The sequence below is a fragment of the Rhamphochromis longiceps genome, linkage group LG7 (genome assembly GCF_057381845.1).
Source record: "Rhamphochromis longiceps isolate RC_006_pf linkage group LG7, R_longiceps_female_GT1.1, whole genome shotgun sequence".
NCBI classification, from domain to species: domain Eukaryota; kingdom Metazoa; phylum Chordata; class Actinopteri; order Cichliformes; family Cichlidae; genus Rhamphochromis; species Rhamphochromis longiceps.
This window is the reverse complement of record NC_140563.1, coordinates 11,878,939-11,897,795: the sequence shown is the minus strand read 5'-3', so window position 1 is coordinate 11,897,795 and position 18,857 is coordinate 11,878,939. Positions and strand designations below refer to the sequence as shown.

Here is an 18,857-nt window from a genome sequence, read left to right as displayed (position 1 = left end):
GAGAAAGAGGTTATTATAAGATGGTTAGCTGAGTAAGGAACATGGAGCATGATGTAATGAGGCTTCTGCTTCCTCTCGGCCAAGTCACGAATTACTGATGCCATCCAGCTTTTGCAGTTTCGCTGTGCCCTTCATGTGGGGGTGTGCTCTGAAATTTAAGACTTTCTTTTTTTATTTACATAAATATTTATTCTTTTTATTGCTGCCACCGACAACTCCTGTTACTGCCATGATGCTGCACATAGCTCTTTGAGCAATAGCCCATCATTGACGGCAAAGTCAAATGAACATATTCTTTTTCCTGTAGCATTTCGGCTTCAGAGGAATCCAACCGCTCTGCGTCGGAGTCGGGAAGTCAGTCAGAGAGCGAACATGGCAGTGAAAGGAGGAGATCGCACAACTCCGAGTCAAACAGCTCCTCAGAGTCAGAGAGTCACTCAGAGTCAGAGAGCGAATCTGCAGAGTCCAAGTCACAGCAAACCGCAGCAGAGGTCAAAGACAAGCCAGTTAGAAAGAAGGAGCGCCTGGCTGATGTGAAGAAGGTAAAGGCCATCGGAGACGTTCTGTGTTCAACCAGATTGTACTTCCTGCCCTCTCGCAGTGGTGATGGAAATGACTTAATTCATGAGCGTGGTAATCTGATCATGAAGGTGTGACATGCAGCAAACTTGGGCTTTAGCTCTTTGCAGTAAAAGCTTTTCTTTATCCAGACTGTCCTTCTATCTGTGTCAGGCTCTTGCTGTGTCCTAGGTCATCGTGATTATGCAATGTTCTCACATTACTCTCCCACAGACGTGATACAGACACTCAGCCATAAAGATTATTTGAATTTTAGGTGGAGCTGGATAAAGGCTATTCTTTAATGATATAAATCCTTGATAAAGGCCATAAAGGGTTACAGTAACAATAAAGAGTCAACAGAACAATTGATGTTCTGAAAAATCCCAGTTAATGTTTAACTCGTGAGCGAAGATTTGCTGCTTTTCTTTTCTCAGCTAATCGTAAACTGAATATATGTGTACACTCGTCGTTCGTCTGACAGAACTATGCATTTTGACGTGTCACAGTGGCTTGTGGATGGTTTGCAGCAATGACGAAATGAGCTGAGGCAAAAATCGACACACTCATCGTTACTTTCAGCCCTGTAGTGCAAGCTTACAACAGCAGAGTAGAAAAGACGACATGTTACATTTACAAAAAGAAATACAGAAAACCCCGTGGCTTTTTTTTTTATAGCATCTGATTGTTTTCTTTCGAAGATGTGGGAAGAACATCCAGATGTGTACGGTGTCCGGCGGTCCAATCGGAGCAGGCAGGAGCCAGCTCGATTAAACATTGGAGCTGGGGTAAGCAGATGTGAATGAGCAGTACTGGTTTGCAGTTATCTGCATTGACATCAGCTGCTATAAACAAGCCATGCACGCCATCTAGTGGATGTTTTGTAGTGTTGGTCTGTTTGACACTTATTCTCTCTGCCAAGGTGGTTATTTTTGGTAGCATTTGCGTGCGTGTTTGCCTGTAGCTTTAAAGATTGCAATGAATTCTGATAAAATTTTATAGAGGTACAAAAGTGGCGTCATGTTAGCGGTACATACAGATTTGCCTTACAGCCACCAAGATCTTTAAGGTCAATTTAACCCTTTATTACCCAAGTTGCATGCAGGCCTAATGAAGTTATGTGGTCATTTTGGCTCATCTTTCAGGCAGCATTTGAATTACCTCTCTAGCCCAGAATGATTGAAAACTTACGGTAATCTGAAGAATGCTTGATAAGATCCATGGTTGAGTTGGGTCTTTTGGGTATTGTTGCCCAGCTGGGCAGGCGGACACCCAAGTTTGTGAATGCGACAACTCGAGAACAAGACAATGTTGGATTTTAAAATTCAAAATACAACAGGACGACCTGCTAAAAATCTTGGACGAGTTTGAATTTTAGTGACCTTGAACTTGAGGACAAAGTTGAAAATCTTGTGAATTTCATAACTCAAGAACGAAGAAAAATTCATACCACACACCTATCAGCTAGTAGGCTGATGGGTAGCACTAGCACAGCAGTGTGTGAATGCCTTGTGTTAGCGTGACACACCTGAATATCCCTGTAAAACTCGTCTTTCTGAAACCGTCCGTTCCCAATTTTCTCTCATTCCAATCAAAATGATTATGTCATATAGGCATATAGGATATGTTTTATGGGGATTGTAAATGTCATGTTGCTGTGGACCTTTGACCTCTTCTTTAAGGTCAAATAAGGTGAAACTTGCATAAAATGTCTTATCTTTAAAACTACGCTTAAAATTCTGCTGCCTTTGTTTGTATTGGCAACGTTTATGAAGTGATTCTGATAAATGAGGATTCTAAATATCACATTTCAAATTTTCATTTGACCTGTGATTTCACGTTTACATTTCACATCTGCTTTTCTTTCAAGTTGACCCCAGAATGCTTTATTTCTTCAAAGAAAGTATTGTTAAGGGAGGGAGAGAATAAGCTGCCTTGGTGGAGGGTTTGCGCTGTCGGGTGCTTCTTGTTATTGAAATGTTTTTCTGCTGGCTGTTCTTGCAGGGCAGCAGTGAGTCTGAGAGCGAAAGCCCCAAAAGGAAAACCTCCCGGGCTAAGAAAAAGGAGTAAGTATAGAGACTGTCAATACCTTATTGAGGACTATAATCTCACCATTATTTCATTTATTTATAATTTGTCAGTACAGCACAATATTGTTTTCAATATTTTTGAATTTTCATGACACGTGCACTGAACTCAACCCATGTTTTTAGAGTTCATGTCAGTTTGTGTCATTCTGCTGCCAGCCTGTGTTCATATTGTGAACCTTATCATTTAAAGCTTATTTTAAAATGGGTATCTGTTTGTCTCAGAATGGGCTCAGTTAGCTTTAGCCAGCCAGCCAGGTGCTGTTCGACATTAAAATCCAATTAGTGGCTTAACCCTGGTTTTAAAAAATTGGGCTGTGATGAACACCCTACGGCCATTATTTTTTCAATTAAAATCGGTAAAATGGCAAAGTCATGGGCGTGGAGGGTGAACTTGTGGCATTTCTTTGTTATAAGAAATATCTGGAAAGATGATGACTCAAATGATGAAGAGGAGGAGGAGGATGCTTCCGACAGTACAGACAGTGAGCAGGAAGAGAAAAAAGTTAGATCCAGACGACTTCCTGCTAGAAGGTAAGAGTGAAGTGAAGCCTGGCCATCAGACAGCTACCCACTGGGCATCTCTAAATCATTTCATATTGTGTGAGCGAGCTGATTGGTTTGACTTTTCTTTGGTTTGAGTAAAAACGTTTTAACACTCCAGCCTGATGAAACTGTGACATGTCCGAACATCTCATTTGTTTTTGCTCAAATTTGCTACAGCTGTGCTCTGTGTGAAATGCTATTGGCTGCTTCAAGCTTTTAGAATCACCTATGAAACAATCAGAAACCAAAAAAAAGTGTGACATGAACGAGCCAGGAATTTTGGTTTAGCGTGTCTAAGTGGATTTTGTCTTTCTTTCTTTTGTTTTTGTGTTTAACTCTGTTTTACAGGCCTCAGGGCAAATCGTCAACAGCCAAAAAGCAGCTCTCTCAGAAGGCGAAGAAGTCCCGGAAACAGGAGTCGTCGGCAGAAGAGGACGACGACGATGACGACGACGACGACGACGATGAGGAAGACACTCCAAAGAGGCAGACGCGACGAAGGGGTGCCACAAAAGTCAAAAGGTGAATTGCTGAACCTAAAGTTAAGGATATTTTCTTAAAAGTAATTTAGAGTTTTCACTATGACCAGTGTTATTAACCCTTTATGAGTGTCCGCACTCATTTCAATGGCAGTAAAATTTTAGCCAAATGAGATGGAGAAATGTATTTTTATTTTGCATATAAAGCCAGATGAGTTACACTTACATATCAGGAATTCAACATATCCCAGAATGCCTTTGCCTTTCATTAATGGGTTTGTAGAAATCAACAAAAAGTGCACACAACAAAATAAAATTATAATCCAGACGCAGGTGCTTTGTCAGCTGTTCATAGCACTTCCAAGAATGGAATATGTGTCGTCAGTCTTGCTGTATGAGCTATGAAGGAAGTGATATTATTTCCTGGGATTTTTTTCCCTCTTTCCTGTAAGTCCTACCGCAGCTATATATATGCATTTTATTTTTATAGCAAGTTTAAATGCTCCAAAACTGGCACTACAGCGTGCAAAAATGTAAAGATAAGTGCTGGTGTTAAAACGGGTTGAAGTCCAGTAACATTTTTACCTCGCATGCACCACCTAATCTTCATCACATCTTTCTGTTGTGCTCTAGTTATAAAGAGGACCAACATGACTTTGAAACGGACTCTGATGACCTGATCGAAATGACAGGTGACGCGTGTGAGGAGCAGCAGGACGACGACAGCGAAACCATCGAGAAAGTAATGGATGCCAGGACTGGCAAAAAAGGAGGTGATACTTTTTCACTCGTCTCATTATTTTTAAACCTATATTCACTCAAATGCTTTCTGTGGAGTCTAAAGGTCAGCGTTGTCTCTTGTAGCCACTGGGGCTTGCACTACTGTGTATGCCGTGGAGGAAAATGGGGACCCGTGCGAAGGCTTTGACCCCGAGAAGGATGAAGGGGAGTCTCATTACCTGATTAAGTGGAAGGGCTGGTCCTACATCCACAACACGTGGGAGAGCATGGACTCTCTGACACAGCAGAAAGTCAAGGGGATGAAGAAACTGGAGAACTTTAAGAAGAAAAATGATGAACTGAACTCATGGTGAAAATCCCGACCCTCGCATTTACACAGAATTTCTTTTCAAGTGTGCACCACCCCTGAAATTCACCATCAATTTTGTCCGTGTTTGTAGGTTGAGGAAGGCGTCCCCTGAGGACATTGAATTTCACAACTGCCAGCAAGAGCTCACCTCTGACTTGAACAAGCAGTTTCAGTTTGTGGAGCGTATCATCGGTAAGAAATCATTATGTTCTCGCTTTTGCAGAAAACACCGTTTCGATGTAAGTTGTGGGCAAACTATATTTTTGCGGCGACTGTGGCTCAGGAGGTAGTTAGGGGTTTAATCCCTGGCTGCTCCAGTCTTGGTGGTGCTTGTATGAAAGTGTTTGTGCATGGGTGGATGTATGAATATAAGAATAAGAACTAATTCATTTACCATTAAAATTATTTTTGTTATTAACAGCAACAAAAACAGGAAAGACACCGGGATCCTCTGACTTCCCCTGTAAGTTGCTAAACTTCTTCCCCACCATCTCTGCAACAAGAACAGTTTTAACAATCACCTTTCTAACATTTTTCTCATTCAATGAACAGCTCATAGTCATAAGACTCCATCCTCCAATGAACCAGAGTTCCTGTGCAAGTGGATGGGTCTGCCCTATTCCGAGTGCAGCTGGGAAGATGGAGCTTTGGTTAGAAAGAAGTTTCAGCACTGCATAGACAGCTTCATGAACCGAAACTCCAGCAAAACAGTTCCCTCTAAAGACTGCAAGGTAAGGCTGCAAGGAGTCCTATCAAAGCACAGTTTAATCCGACCCCATGCATTAGGGCGAAACAGTTCAAGGAAAGCATAGGATACTCACACTCATGTGACAAGCGACCAATAGATTTTCAAGCCACATTTGTGACTCCAAAACAGCTGTTCCTGTAACCACAATTAAAACCTTTTGGGAAGCAGCTAGCAGGAATCCTTCCTCAAGCACCTGATCAACAAACTCTGATGTGAAGGAAAGCGAACCTTGTTGTTGTTCAATCCACTCCTGTTTGTTTTACACAACAAAAGTCTGCACTAGGCCTCTAGAAGTTTTATTAAAACATGCAGATGATCTGTCAACATAGTCTGATACACGTTTAACTTATACAGAAAGCTGTATAAGTTAACTGTAAGTTAACGGCAGCCGTCCTATTTTACATGGATTCGATACCTGCAGCAAACAGGGGTGAGTCTAAAGGGGGAATGGGGTGTACTACATCTGATTAATTATAAGGCTTTCATAATATTTTCAGACTAAAAGTTAAATAATATAAAATATTGTATTAATTAAACTGTGTTAATATTTGAAAATATAAAAATAAAAGCTTTTTTTGTAAGCCAATAGAAATGTACTTGGGCTACTTTTTTATACACATCTGATTTTATTGACTTTGACCTTTTGATTGTACTTTAGATTATTTATATATTTTTGCATAAAAAATGTAGAAAAGAATGTTTTCTTTAAAAAATGCAATTTAATATTGCATCTCAATACAATTGAAAAAGGATTAATTTGTTTTATTTATTTATTTTTTGACAGATGTTTGCATTAAAACATTGCAATTTCTGAAATGGAAACCAATGAGAAAAGTATTTCCCATCCAATTAATCAATGGAATAATCAATAGATTACTCGATTACTAAAATAATCAATAGCTGCATACCAAGTGTGCACAGTAGAACGTGGATCCTACTGAGTGCTATGAGTAATTGTTTGTAAAAGCCCAGTAACTACAGGTCTGTCTCTTTGTTTTGTCTCTTTTTAGTTTTACGTGAGCATGTTTTGCTCCTCATAAATGAAGGAGTGTGTTTCTATCATTTCAGGTATTAAAGCAAAGACCAAGATTTGTTGCTCTGAAGAAGCAGCCGTCATATATTGGGGACTCCAACCTTGAACTGAGAGATTATCAGCTGGATGGGTTAAACTGGCTCGCTCACTCCTGGTGCAGGTAAATAAATATAACCAAGGCCGCCCCCTTCCCCTCCAAATAGGATTTTACAAAGCCTGCATAACTATCTTTTTGTCCCCCTCCGTAGGTGCAATAGCGTTATCCTCGCTGATGAGATGGGGCTGGGAAAAACCATCCAGACAATCTCCTTCCTGTCTTACCTGTTTCACCAGCATCAGCTCTATGGGCCCTTTTTACTGGTGGTGCCTCTGTCCACGCTCACTTCCTGGCAGCGGGAGTTCGACACCTGGGCCCCTGACATGAATGTGGTGGTCTACCTTGGCGACGTCATGAGCAGGAAAATAGTAGGTCGAATTCGAATACTTCTGTCCTCCTGCTGGCTCGACAAATAGTTGCATACTTTGAACTGGTGCTTCTGTGTTGTGCAGATCCGTGATTATGAGTGGGTGAACCATCAAACCAAAAGAATCCGTTTCAATGCACTACTAACCACTTATGAGATTCTACTTAAAGACAAGGTAGGCTTCTTCTTTTTTCTTTTTTTAAATGAATGTTTATACTTTGAGATAACTGACGGCATCTTAAAATTTGACTCTAGGGGGTGCTCGGAAACATCAACTGGGCGTTCCTGGGCGTTGATGAAGCTCACAGGCTGAAGAATGATGACTCCCTGCTCTACAAAACATTAATGGAGTTCAGGTCTAATCACAGGCTCCTCATTACCGGCACGCCGCTACAGAACTCGCTCAAAGAGCTCTGGTCACTCTTACACTTCCTCATGCCTGACAAGTACGTCCCGATTCACACTTTGAGCATTCTACTGAACAAAAGCGGGGTAAATGGCATCCTGTGTGACACGAGTGGCATTTCCTATATCTGCTGTGCATCGTAGGTTTGACTCCTGGGAGGATTTTGAGGATGAGCATGGGAAGGGAAGGGAAAACGGCTATCAGAGTCTTCACAAAGTCCTTGAGCCTTTCCTGCTCCGGCGTGTCAAAAAAGATGTGGAAAAATCTCTCCCGGCCAAGGTGGAGCAAATCCTCCGTGTTGAAATGTCCGCACAGCAGAAACAATTTTACAAGTATGACTCTATTTCTTCCTTCTGTAACATTTATTGCTTCTGTCTTTCTTATAAATGCCATTTGTAGCGGCTGCATTTCTCTTCTTCATTAACTTGATTTGTTCCTGAATATTTCCAGGTGGATTTTAACAAGGAATTACAAAGCTCTTGCCAAAGGCACCAGAGGCAGCTCCAGCGGCTTCCTGAACATCGTAATGGAGCTTAAAAAGTGCTGCAACCATAGTTTCCTCATAAAACAGCCTGAGGATGGAGACGCTGAAACGCAACAGGAACACCTGCAGGTATATCTCAGTGTGAACCCGATTTAGCTCCGAGCGTCACCCCAGGATAGCGCTGCTAAAAGAGACTAGCTGCAGTTTAACACAGGAAGAAAACACGGCTCTTCCCGCTCACTGATATTTTGCTTTGACTTTTGTGCCTTCTAGGCTCTGGTGAGGGGCAGTGGGAAGCTGGTACTGTTGGACAAGCTGCTGACCAGGCTCAGAGAAAGAGGCAACAGGGTCCTAATCTTCTCCCAGATGGTCAGGATGTTGGACATTCTGGCTGAATACCTGTCTAAGAAACGATATCCGTTTCAGGTAAGATTTGAAAAAAAAAAAAAAATAGAAGGCTAATGTTAGATTTCACTAAGGATTGATTGGTGTGGTTATTCAGGCTGTGGTGTTCAGTTTTGTGATTTCTCCAGGGTTAGGAGGGCAGTGATGCACCTCCTGTGATGTGCAATTTCTTGTTTGATAAGTTGTTAGAGATCAGGAGGACCTGACGGAATATAAATAAGTATTTTCATAACCTTCACCATACATTTGGTGCTGTCGCCTTGCCTCCTGTTCATGATAACAACGCCACCATCAGTGGGAACATCAGTGAATAGAGGCCTCAGGCTTTGACTGTTGCTTTTATTGGTGTTTACAGCGAAAGCGCCTTTGGGGATGGCTGCACTGGGCAGATTAGACTCGGCATCAGATGTCAGTGTTGTTGCACGCATACTTCTCCCGGCCTTAGAGTTCATGTGTTTATTTATATCAACAAGTTATTTTCTACCGAAGACCAGACGGACTCCTGCAAGTCACTCGACTCGGGTTGTTTTTGCTTACAGTCTTAGTCTTAGGCTGCTGTGGTCAGTTTAAACATATAGATCAGTGCAATGCGTGGCATGTAAGGACGAGTAATGCAGTGGTTGGCGGGAAAATCTTCAAAGGGTAAATTTCTCTTTGCTTGTCTCCTCTTCAGCGGCTCGACGGCTCCATAAAGGGAGAAATCCGAAAACAAGCACTTGACCACTTTAACGCAGAAGGCTCAGAGGTATGTAAATAAAAGAGTTTCAGTTTTTATTCTAATCTTTTAACAACGTAGAATACACTTACAGCAATTTCTTTATTATTGGCTCAACTGCTGACCAAATCGATGACCAAATGTTTGGGGCATAAGGCACGTGGGCTCTAATGCCCTTAATAGCAGAGTCCTGGCCAGCTGGACCATTTCCTGCATGTCCTCACGTTTCCTGGGCTGCTCTTTATTGCACACACAGAATATGGCAAATTTGGTGACGGGTATAGTTTATAAATTATACAGTAAGGCCCAAATAGCGGCATTAGTTAGTTTCCAGTTGCTCACATAATCGTTTCTGTTGTTTTTCTTTGTTTTGTAGGACTTCTGCTTCCTTTTATCCACCAGAGCTGGAGGTTTAGGTATTAACTTGGCCTCGGCAGACACCGTCGTCATCTTTGACTCTGACTGGAACCCTCAGAACGACCTGCAGGCGCAGGCGAGGGCTCACAGGATTGGTCAAAAGAAACAGGTAATCTTAACGCTCAGGTTCACGTCTGTAATCGTAGGTGTGCTTTGTAACTAGTGAGATTGTTGTATAAAAATGTATCTGCGCTCTTCCCTCGTAGGTGAATATATACAGACTTGTCACGAAGGGAACAGTGGAGGAGGACATTATCGAGAGGGCGAAGAAGAAGATGGTTTTGGACCATCTTGTCATTCAGAGAATGGACACGACTGGTCGAACTGTTCTGGACAGCAACTCAGGAAACACAAAGTAAGACTTTGAGAGTTTAGCAGTGAAGGTTTTAGGGGATGTGGACGTTCTTTGTGTGATTAACACTTTTAATTTGTTTTAACAGTTCAAACCCGTTCAATAAAGAAGAACTGACCGCTATTCTCAAGTTTGGTGCAGAAGATCTTTTCAAAGAGGCTGAAGGCGAGGAGTCTGAACCACAGGTATCAAAATGGGTGAATAAGCTCGTGTGTGCTTAAAATAGTTTTCACATATTTGGGAGTTAAAACAGACGATCTTTGTTTCTATAGGAAATGGACATTGATGAGATTTTGAGGTTGGCCGAAACCAGAGAAAGTGATCAAGGCTCAAGTGCTACAGATGAACTTCTGTCGCAGTTTAAGGTATCTGCAAGCTGTTATGGCATCCTCAAAGACCAACCCAATTTAATTAATTTTTTTATAAAATACTGATCAAAATTGTCTCTTTTCTTTCTCTCGCATCGATGTGTCAATGCAGGTGGCCAATTTCTCCAGTATGGAAGAGAGCACTCCAGAGTTCGAGGAGAAGCCCATTCCAGAATGGGATGACATAATTCCCGAGGAGCAACGTCGCAAAATTGAAGAGGAGGCGAAGCAGCGGGAGATGGAGGACATCTTCATGCTGCCTCGAAGCAGAAGCTCTAATAAGCGGGTAGGAAAGGTTATTTGTGAAAGCAGCACTGGTCTCTGTTTCATATTGCATACATATACAAGAAAGAGATGAATGACAGCATCTACCTAACAAGCTTAAGCCTTGAAAGCTTGCAAGACTATGAAATTGTTAACTTCCACAAGACAATTGAATCTCCCACACTGCATGGCCAAATGGAAGAGCCCTCTCATTACTCATCCAGCCTCCATGAGGGCCTATGAATAGTGAACATACAAAGTTAATCAGTTTGGTCTTATTAAAAGTTCAGCTGAAGTTTATTGAAGCAAGATGCCCCTCTCCTGGGTGTTGATGTGAGGTGGAGGTTAAGCTTTCAGGCTTTGCATAGTGCTTTTCCCACTGAGTACCTCCCAGCTGATGCAGTGTAGCATTGATCGAAAAGAAAAGCTGGAATTGATGTAATGTTCATTTGAGTGACTATAAGAGAGACAGGTGTGAAAATGCAAGGGGCATGGGGTATTGAAGGTGGATGAGTTTAAATACCTGGGGTCAGCCATCCAAAGCAGCAGACAGTGCTCGAGTGAGTTGAAGAAAATTGTTGAAGTTGAAGATTCCAGGCAGGGTGGAGATGAGTGATAGAAGGAAACCAGCAAGGCTATAAAGTGTGGTTTAGAGATGGTGGCACTGACAAAAAGACCGGAGGCTTAGCTGGAGAGGCAAAGAGTTCATTGTCCAGGACAGGATTAGGAACGAGTACATGAGAGGAAGCTGGAGCTGCCAAGCAGGAGTAACACAGGAAGACCTCAGAAAAGATTCAAGGATGTAGTGAAGGAGAACATGAAGGGGGTTGGTGTGACAGAAGAAGATGTTAGGGATAGGGTGAGATGGAGGCAGGTGATCTCCTGTGGTGATCCTTAAAGGGAGCAGCTGAAAGAGTAATAATGATGACAGTTTTCGATTGTCTGGTTTTAGACTTTGCGTTGGCTTTATGTCGACATTTTCTTTGCATTATGTTTTGCATTTCCATTATTTTTCCTGCATCACCCTTAATTGTATGAACCCATAGCCTCGTGACTGAGTATATATTATGGATTATGTCACTATTACACATAAGAGTTACAGAAAACTGGAAAAAAAAAAAGGCAGCTGCTCAATGTGTGGCTTTTTTGGCTTTCAGGCTCAGGCCAATGACAGTGACAGTGATGTGGGCTCCAAACTGAAGCACCGTTCATCAGGCTCTGAAAGTGAGACCGATGACAGCGATGATGACAAGAAGCCAAAGAAGCGAGGAAGGCCAAGAGCTCGCAAAAACAACGTGGAGGGTTTCACTGACGCGGAGATTCGCAGGTAAAACTTGTCCCGTGTGTTGTGTTAAGGTTCAAAATTGAGGAGGGAGAGTACAAACCACCCTTGGTCCAGAAGGTCTTGGTCAAACAATGATTTTAATGAATACACGTGTGGGAAGATACTCTGTACGCAGACAGGAATTAATCTTCAACTTAATCAAAGCATGAACAGATATTTTATAGCATCAGGGTTTGATTTACTAACGCCCCTTCATGCGTCACAGATACATTTTATACATAGATCAGATCAACACCACAATAGCTTTTCACCCAGAAGATCATCTTCTATTTTCATGGCTGGTACTTTCCGTTCTTGTCTTAAAGTGAATTGTTCCTCTTTCTTGCCGAGACATGACTAATCTCTCCTCTAAATAAATCTAACTCATGTGTGTGTGTATGTGTTGACCTCACATGCTCTTTGTGTCACCTCTTCACCTGTTGCACTTCTAACCTTTTACCAGACCAGAGGCTCACTGAGACTATATGTATGTCTTCTACTAAATAAATGTTTTAATCAAAAACCCCTACTAAAAGCTTAATATAAAATGATCTGATATATAAGTGTTTTGTAAGCATGTATTGCAATTCCTTCTATGGCTCCAAGTCACTTGCACAATAGATTGTCCGAACATCGCGCCGAACAAAGCTTCCGACCCCCAATTAATTGACCGAGCTCCAACTCTTTAATAAGCACAGATATGCATTGTGTATAAAATAGTCATAACTGCTTAAGGCCTTCTTAAAGCTATCTGTTACATTGTTAAAGCCTCGTCTTAGCCTGCTGCTCAAAATAACTTCCACTTCTGCAAAACTCTCCAAGCCTGTTTCCTGTCCTGTTACTTTTAGCCTTTCTGAAAGACACACACTGTTCAACCCCTGAATGCAATATAAACTCCAGATTATATTATTAATGCAATGGTAATGATGACAATTATTTAACAATAGCAGTAAAATAATTTCCCTGCTCCACAGTTGTTTTTTCTTATTGTTCTTAAAGTGACATTCGGTTTTCTTTGAAAGCATCTTTTCGCCAGCACAATAAAAACGTATTCATAATCTCATCATCAGGTTCATCAAGGCATACAAGAAGTTTGGATGTCCACTTGAAAGGTAAGCCTATTGTCACAGATGTTAAGGTAGCAGTGAGCAGATTTTTTTTAAATTTATTTATTTATGTTTAAATTCTGCATATTTATTTATTTATTTATTTATTTTTGTGTGTCCAGGTTGGAAGCCATTGCCCGAGACTCTGAACTGGTGGACAAATCCATCGCAGACCTGAAGAGGCTCGGTGAACTGATTCATTCTAGCTGCGTGACTGCAGTGCAGGAGCACGAGGAGCACCTTAAAGAGAACCCAGTCGAAGGTATGTCGCTTTTAGTCATTTAGCTAATAAAGAAACCGGTTTTTGAGTGGCAAAAATGAGGAAGCAGCATCATTATTATTATTATTATTATTCCAGCTAAAGGTCCTGGGAAGCGACGAGGAATTAATATCAAGATCTCAGGAGTGCAAGTCAATGCAAAGTCCATCATTCAGCACGAGGAAGAGTTCGAGCCGCTGCACAAAGTTGTGCCCTCCAACCCAGCTGAGAGAAATAAGTAAGATATCACTGTAGAAATAAGAAGGAACACAGTGTCTTGTATCATGTTGAAGATTTGATGTTCTGTTGTGGATTAAAACTACCAACACTTTGCTTCTGCCAGGTTTAAGCTGACGTGCAGGGTGAAAGTGGCTCACTTTGATGTAGACTGGGATCTGCAGGATGACATTCAGCTCTTGCTCGGCATCTACGAGCACGGCTTTGGCAACTGGGATCTGATCAAGACTGATTCTGACCTTAAACTCGCCGATAAGGCAAGCGTTACATGCTTACTTTTACTGCTAAGCTGAAAAGTAGAGCTTCAGTGTAGAAGACAGCAAAAATTACACAAGCACACGATGTAAAATAGTTTTATTATAAGCATTTAAAGAAAAATGGCTTGATGGAGCTATTGTAAAAGCTTTCGAAAAAGCTGTTTTAAGTTCTTTCCAGTTTTATTTCTGTCTTCATATTCACTGCACTCCTTATGAATATATAAAATTGACAGATTAATTAAAGAGTCTAACAATAAAATCTGTCTGTACAGATTCTTCCAGATGATCCAAGCAAGAAGCCTCAGGCCAAGCAGCTGCAGGCGAGGGCAGAGTATCTTCTCAAGCTGCTTAAAAAAGAACAAGACAGCACAGATCAGGCTAAAACCGGGGAGGAGGTGTGCTACTATTAATCACTGAGTATCTCATTAAATTGGATTTGCATGTACACAAAGGGACTTTCGGTACCTCAGCCTCACTCGTTGTCTTTTCCTTCAAGGTCAAAGTGAAGAAGAGGAAGCCCCGGGTGAAGAAGGAGAACAAGATTCTTAAAGACGAGCAGGGAAACGACATCTCTTCCCCTCGCCTGTCAGACAACCCGTCAGAAGAGGGCGAGGTCAAGGTCGGTCAGACTGAATTCTACTTCTTTATGGATGTTAGAGGCTGCGTGTGGACGCAGGCCTGCCTGCAGTACATGTAATGGTAGTAAAAGTAAATAAATAATGACTAATGACCTGCTGTTATATGTTTTTAATCAGGAGGATGGAACAGAAAAGTCCACTGTGAAGAAGAGACAGAAGAAAAAGGACAACAAAGAGAACAAAGAAAAACAGGGAACTCCCAAAAAGGAAAAGGATGGGGACAAAGAAAAGAAGGGTGCCAAGCCCAGAAAAGAAAAGGTATTTCAGAGACGCTGATAACCTGAATTTAAGTGCCTTCCTCACATTTACACAGGCTAAATCGGACAGGATTTGTGCTTTAACGTGCAGCTGAAGAACGTTTTGATGTCTGCTCTTTCAGGCTAAAGGAGCCAAAGGGAAGAAGACTCAAGGTCCAGTTCATATTACAGCTGGATCTGAACCAATTCCCATTGAAGAAAAGGAGGACGATGAACTTGACCAGGAGACTTTCAGTATTGTGAGTTTCTTCTTAGCTCTTGTGAACAAATCACATTTCTGCATTTATTTTTTGAATGCCCGAGAACAAAGCATTGCATTAATCATTGTCTGTGTGTTTGTAGTGTAAGGAACGCATGAGGCCTGTGAAAAAGGCCCTAAAGCAACTGGACAAACCAGATGAGGGTCTAAGCGACCAGGAGCAGCTCCAGCACACACGCACATGCCTACTGAAGATTGGAGACCGCATCACAGAGTGCCTTAAAGCTTACAGTGATCCCGAACACGTCAAAATATGGCGAAGGTGAGAAATTAAAATGGGAATTTTCTGTGTGTAACTGAACATGACGATTGTCTCTTGAATTCTGCTGATCGTTTATTTATTTATTTATGTTATTTTTTGGGGGGGGGTTGGACAGAAATCTCTGGATTTTCGTGTCCAAGTTTACAGAGTTTGGTGCAAGGAAGCTACACAAGCTTTACAAAATGGCACAGAAGAAGCGATCGCATGAGGAAGAGGTGAGCAGCTGTTTGGGGTTAAACCTGACCTGTTATACTGTGGCTAAGCAGCGCTGAAATTATCCTGTGACATTTGCAGAAGGAGCAGAAGAAGAAGGAGGACGTTTCAGGGAGAGTAAAGTCATTCAGGCCAGAGCCGTCTGGTTCCAGTCGAGACTCCACGGGGACTCAGCCGTCCTCCAGATCTGCATCGCACTCCACTCAGCCAGGACCCCACGGACACCACAGAGAACCGTACAACGCTAACAAGCGGCACTTTAGCAACGACGGTACGTGTGTTTGATGATTATTCAAAGGGAGAAAAATCAGACATCGGTCAGTTAATGTCAGCTTGCTTGTGTTTTTTTTTTTCTTTTTTCTTTTTTTTTTACAGATCGAGGAGACTGGCAAAGGGACCGTAAATACAGCTACCCAGGTAACAGCAACTCATCGTGGCAGGGAGATCGGCATCATCCCTATGACCCTCATCGCTATAAGGACCACTACGGTGATCGACGGCCGCACGGAGACCCCTACCGCAGCTCGGGCGGTTACCGCAACAACTCCTCTCCTCGAAAAAGACCATACGAGCAGTACAGCAACGACCGGGACCACAGGGGTCATCGACCCTACTATGACAGGTGAGTTTACGTGAATATGGTGACCTTCAGAGGCTAGTAGATTAGCCAGAAACTATACTCAAGTAAAAATGTTTTCACTTTGTTGAAAGGGCGACCGTGGCTCAGGGGGTTGGGAATCGCATCTGTAACCGGAAGGTCGCCGGTTTGATCCCTGGGCTCTCTGTCCTGGTCGTTGTGTCCTCGGGCAAGACACTTTACCCTACTTGCCTACTGGTGTTGGCCAGAGGGGCCGATGGCGCGATATGGCAGCCTCGCTTCTGTCAGTCTGCCCCAGGGCAGCTGTGGCTACAACTGTAGCTTGCCTCCACCAGTGTGTGAATGTGAGAGTGAATGAATAGTGGTATTGTAAAGCGCTTTGGGTGCCTTGAAAAGCGCTGTATAAATCCAATCCATTATTATTATTATTATTACTTCAGGTTTTGAATACAAAAATGAGGTGGCACCAAATATTCCTCTATTCAGGAAAAACCAGAATAATTAACAAACAACAGGAGGAAATGGGAAAAGCGTCAGGCTCGATGGTAACACCAACATCTGTGAAGGGATGTCTAGTATCAGGTGACTTATTTAGGCTCATTAGGAGATAATGGGGTAACATTTTAGAGAGAGCTCTCTGTTTAATGCAGGCGTGTTCACTGTGCGTAATAAGCTCTTTTCTCACCTAAGTTACAGAGATGTTAGCTCCATTATTATTACTGGAACGAATTTATTTTTAGTGATAAATAAATTCGATTAATACTATACTAAATCACAACACAGTTGCCTCAAGGTGCTTAATATTTTAAGGTAAAGACCCTACAATACTACACTGTAAGGAGAACCATTGTTTCTTTAATTTAACGACCTTTCAACTATATTTCAGGCATCCAGACCCCAAAAGAAGACGTCCTGATGATTTCCGCCCTAACTACCACCAGGGAAGAGACGGTCCTCTTCAGGATTTCAGGAGGATGCCGGACCACAGGCCTGCAGGTCCTTCAGGGCCAGATCATTACAACAGGCCGTTCCACCCTGAAAAACCTCCTCCACTTCTAGACCCTCGTTCCCCGCAGGCTCAGAAGTCGCCACAGGACTCCCGCTCTCCACTGGAGAGGCCCGGAGAGCTGAATGCCATGGCAGATCCGAACTGGAACAACAGGAAAACTTAAGTCTGCCCAGAGCAGGCTGAAAAAACTCATTTAAGCGTTTAGTCCAGGGTCAAAGCCACATGCTGCTGCTGATGGACAAGTCTGGACTGGCCAAAACATAAGCTCACAGTTGAAAAGGGAATCAACATGTACCCTCTTTACCAGCAAAACCAAACTATTTTTTGCTCTTCCCCGCCCCCGACAGTGACTGTGGCTCTGAATTTGTGCCGTGAAGGAAGAACTTTGTTTTCTGTCGTAAAGATGGAAAAACAAAGAACCTAAAACATGCAACTTTATTTAAACGAACTCATCAGTTAATCACGGAAAGACTGAGTGGCGCGCTCATGGATGCTTAGTCCCATGGACTATTATTATATAAAGAAAATTTAGGATACAAGAACTAAATCTCCATGATCTCCATCCTAAAAGTGCCTGAAGGTGTTTTGGCCTTTTTGAATGGTAAATGTATGGGATAATTCCCAAAGGAACCATGACATGAACTTTTATTTTTGCGTTTAGCTTTAAGTGCAAATGATGTCATAAGAAGGTTTCCGTACGATAGAATGTGTACCGTGTTCTCACCTGCACCTTCAAAATGTTTTGTGTCGAACATGTAGCCGAACAGAACCATGGGGGTTTCAACATGCAGGTTAAAATGAGATCTGTTGACACTTAAATGACGAAACAAGCCAAGTTGTTTCTTCTACAAGCGCAGCGATGGTTTTTAACAAAGTCACACTTCTCACGTGTTTAAAAAGGAAAAAAAAAATCATTGTGTAGTAGTATAAATCATTGAAATCCTCCTGCTCTGTTGACTTTAACCACTTTACTGTTAGTAGGTCCGATGAATCGAAAGCTTTGGAAGCAGTATTTATTGCAACAACTTGTACGAAAGTTTATAACACTACGACTTCAATCGATCCCTGATTATCAGTATTACGATGGTTAAATACTCAGTTATTTCTGGGGTGGGGGGGAATTAAGCGACATAAGCTTCTTCTTCTTTTTTCTCCTCTCTGTACTTAATCGTTTGGCAATATTTTTGTTCTTGAATTATAATTAGGAAGTTGCTGTTGAAATTTCTTTGTGTTTATTGTCTTTAGTCACTTTTCCTGTGCCAAATCTGACCCTGTCCACCCCCATTTTTCTTTTTTTTTTCCCTACCTTTTTCTTTGCTTCTCCGTTTGTGCCTTATTTACGTCTGTATTATCAAACTGTATATCAGCTCACGAACAATACGGAGGGCTCACGCAGGCACATTTTTAAGTACAAAATTGTAATTCTTTGCAAACTGGTGAAGGGACCCACTCTGGTAATTTGTGTGCTTTTTCCAAAAGAGTTAATGATTTGAGAAATATTTAAACAAGAATGTAAAGGAAAATCAAGCGTCTTCTGTCCAGGGGTACTTAACCGATTTGTTACAGTGAGCAGCCAGCCCATGTTTTCTTCCACATCAAGCAAGCTACAGTTCCTGTATCATATGTTCTTTAAGAAAGTCTAAATAATTTATATTTGTGACAAAAAAACCACTCTTAGTGAGAAATGTGTTGTACATATGTTTGGACATATGTAATAAACTTTGTTACACAATGACTTTCATCTCTGCTGTCTTCATAAAACTATGCCTGATGAAACTGATCTATTAGAACTGCTTCATCTTTTGCTCTACAAACATGAGAAGTGCTCAAAATGCTCTGAAGTTTCTCTGCTCAAAGTGTAAAAGCACTGCAGGAGAGGCAGGAGCTAAAATGCTAATCATGCTTTCAGAGGTGTGAGAGGAATACAAAGTTTGTCCTAATACCTGACCTCGTCTCCAACATGACACGGTGGCTTCAGCATCAGTTCAACTAAATGTTCACAGGAACCACATCTACAGTGCA

At 41.9% G+C, this 18,857-nt stretch overlaps 1 protein-coding gene across 3 annotated transcripts in view; it reads left to right on the top strand.

Annotated features, from left to right (window-relative positions):
- Nucleotides 1-18,570, top strand: part of chd2 (chromodomain helicase DNA binding protein 2) — a 28,912-nt gene extending 10,342 nt beyond the window's left edge. Inside the window, exons 6-42 of one of the 3 annotated variants that reach the window (XM_085412161.1) lie at nt 308-542; nt 1,260-1,346; nt 2,563-2,624; nt 3,063-3,179; nt 3,540-3,713; nt 4,304-4,443; nt 4,535-4,760; nt 4,852-4,952; nt 5,182-5,223; nt 5,313-5,491; nt 6,577-6,701; nt 6,790-7,006; nt 7,091-7,180; nt 7,261-7,451; nt 7,555-7,743; nt 7,862-8,024; nt 8,169-8,321; nt 8,974-9,045; nt 9,392-9,541; nt 9,639-9,787; nt 9,873-9,969; nt 10,057-10,149; nt 10,265-10,438; nt 11,574-11,743; nt 12,811-12,852; nt 12,969-13,108; nt 13,205-13,343; nt 13,449-13,599; nt 13,872-13,994; nt 14,096-14,218; nt 14,355-14,495; nt 14,617-14,733; nt 14,837-15,015; nt 15,131-15,230; nt 15,310-15,499; nt 15,604-15,850; nt 16,713-18,570. In XM_085412161.1, coding sequence (XP_085268287.1) covers nt 308-542; nt 1,260-1,346; nt 2,563-2,624; nt 3,063-3,179; nt 3,540-3,713; nt 4,304-4,443; nt 4,535-4,760; nt 4,852-4,952; nt 5,182-5,223; nt 5,313-5,491; nt 6,577-6,701; nt 6,790-7,006; nt 7,091-7,180; nt 7,261-7,451; nt 7,555-7,743; nt 7,862-8,024; nt 8,169-8,321; nt 8,974-9,045; nt 9,392-9,541; nt 9,639-9,787; nt 9,873-9,969; nt 10,057-10,149; nt 10,265-10,438; nt 11,574-11,743; nt 12,811-12,852; nt 12,969-13,108; nt 13,205-13,343; nt 13,449-13,599; nt 13,872-13,994; nt 14,096-14,218; nt 14,355-14,495; nt 14,617-14,733; nt 14,837-15,015; nt 15,131-15,230; nt 15,310-15,499; nt 15,604-15,850; nt 16,713-16,998 — 5,374 coding nt within the window. In that variant the 3' untranslated portion in view covers nt 16,999-18,570. The remainder of the gene's footprint in view (nt 1-307; nt 543-1,259; nt 1,347-2,562; nt 2,625-3,062; nt 3,180-3,539; nt 3,714-4,303; nt 4,444-4,534; nt 4,761-4,851; nt 4,953-5,181; nt 5,224-5,312; nt 5,492-6,576; nt 6,702-6,789; nt 7,007-7,090; nt 7,181-7,260; nt 7,452-7,554; nt 7,744-7,861; nt 8,025-8,168; nt 8,322-8,973; nt 9,046-9,391; nt 9,542-9,638; nt 9,788-9,872; nt 9,970-10,056; nt 10,150-10,264; nt 10,439-11,573; nt 11,744-12,810; nt 12,853-12,968; nt 13,109-13,204; nt 13,344-13,448; nt 13,600-13,871; nt 13,995-14,095; nt 14,219-14,354; nt 14,496-14,616; nt 14,734-14,836; nt 15,016-15,130; nt 15,231-15,309; nt 15,500-15,603; nt 15,851-16,712) is intronic. The other 2 variants (XM_085412163.1, XM_085412162.1) reach the window with 2 other exon arrangements.
- Nucleotides 18,571-18,857: the final 287 nt, after the last annotated feature.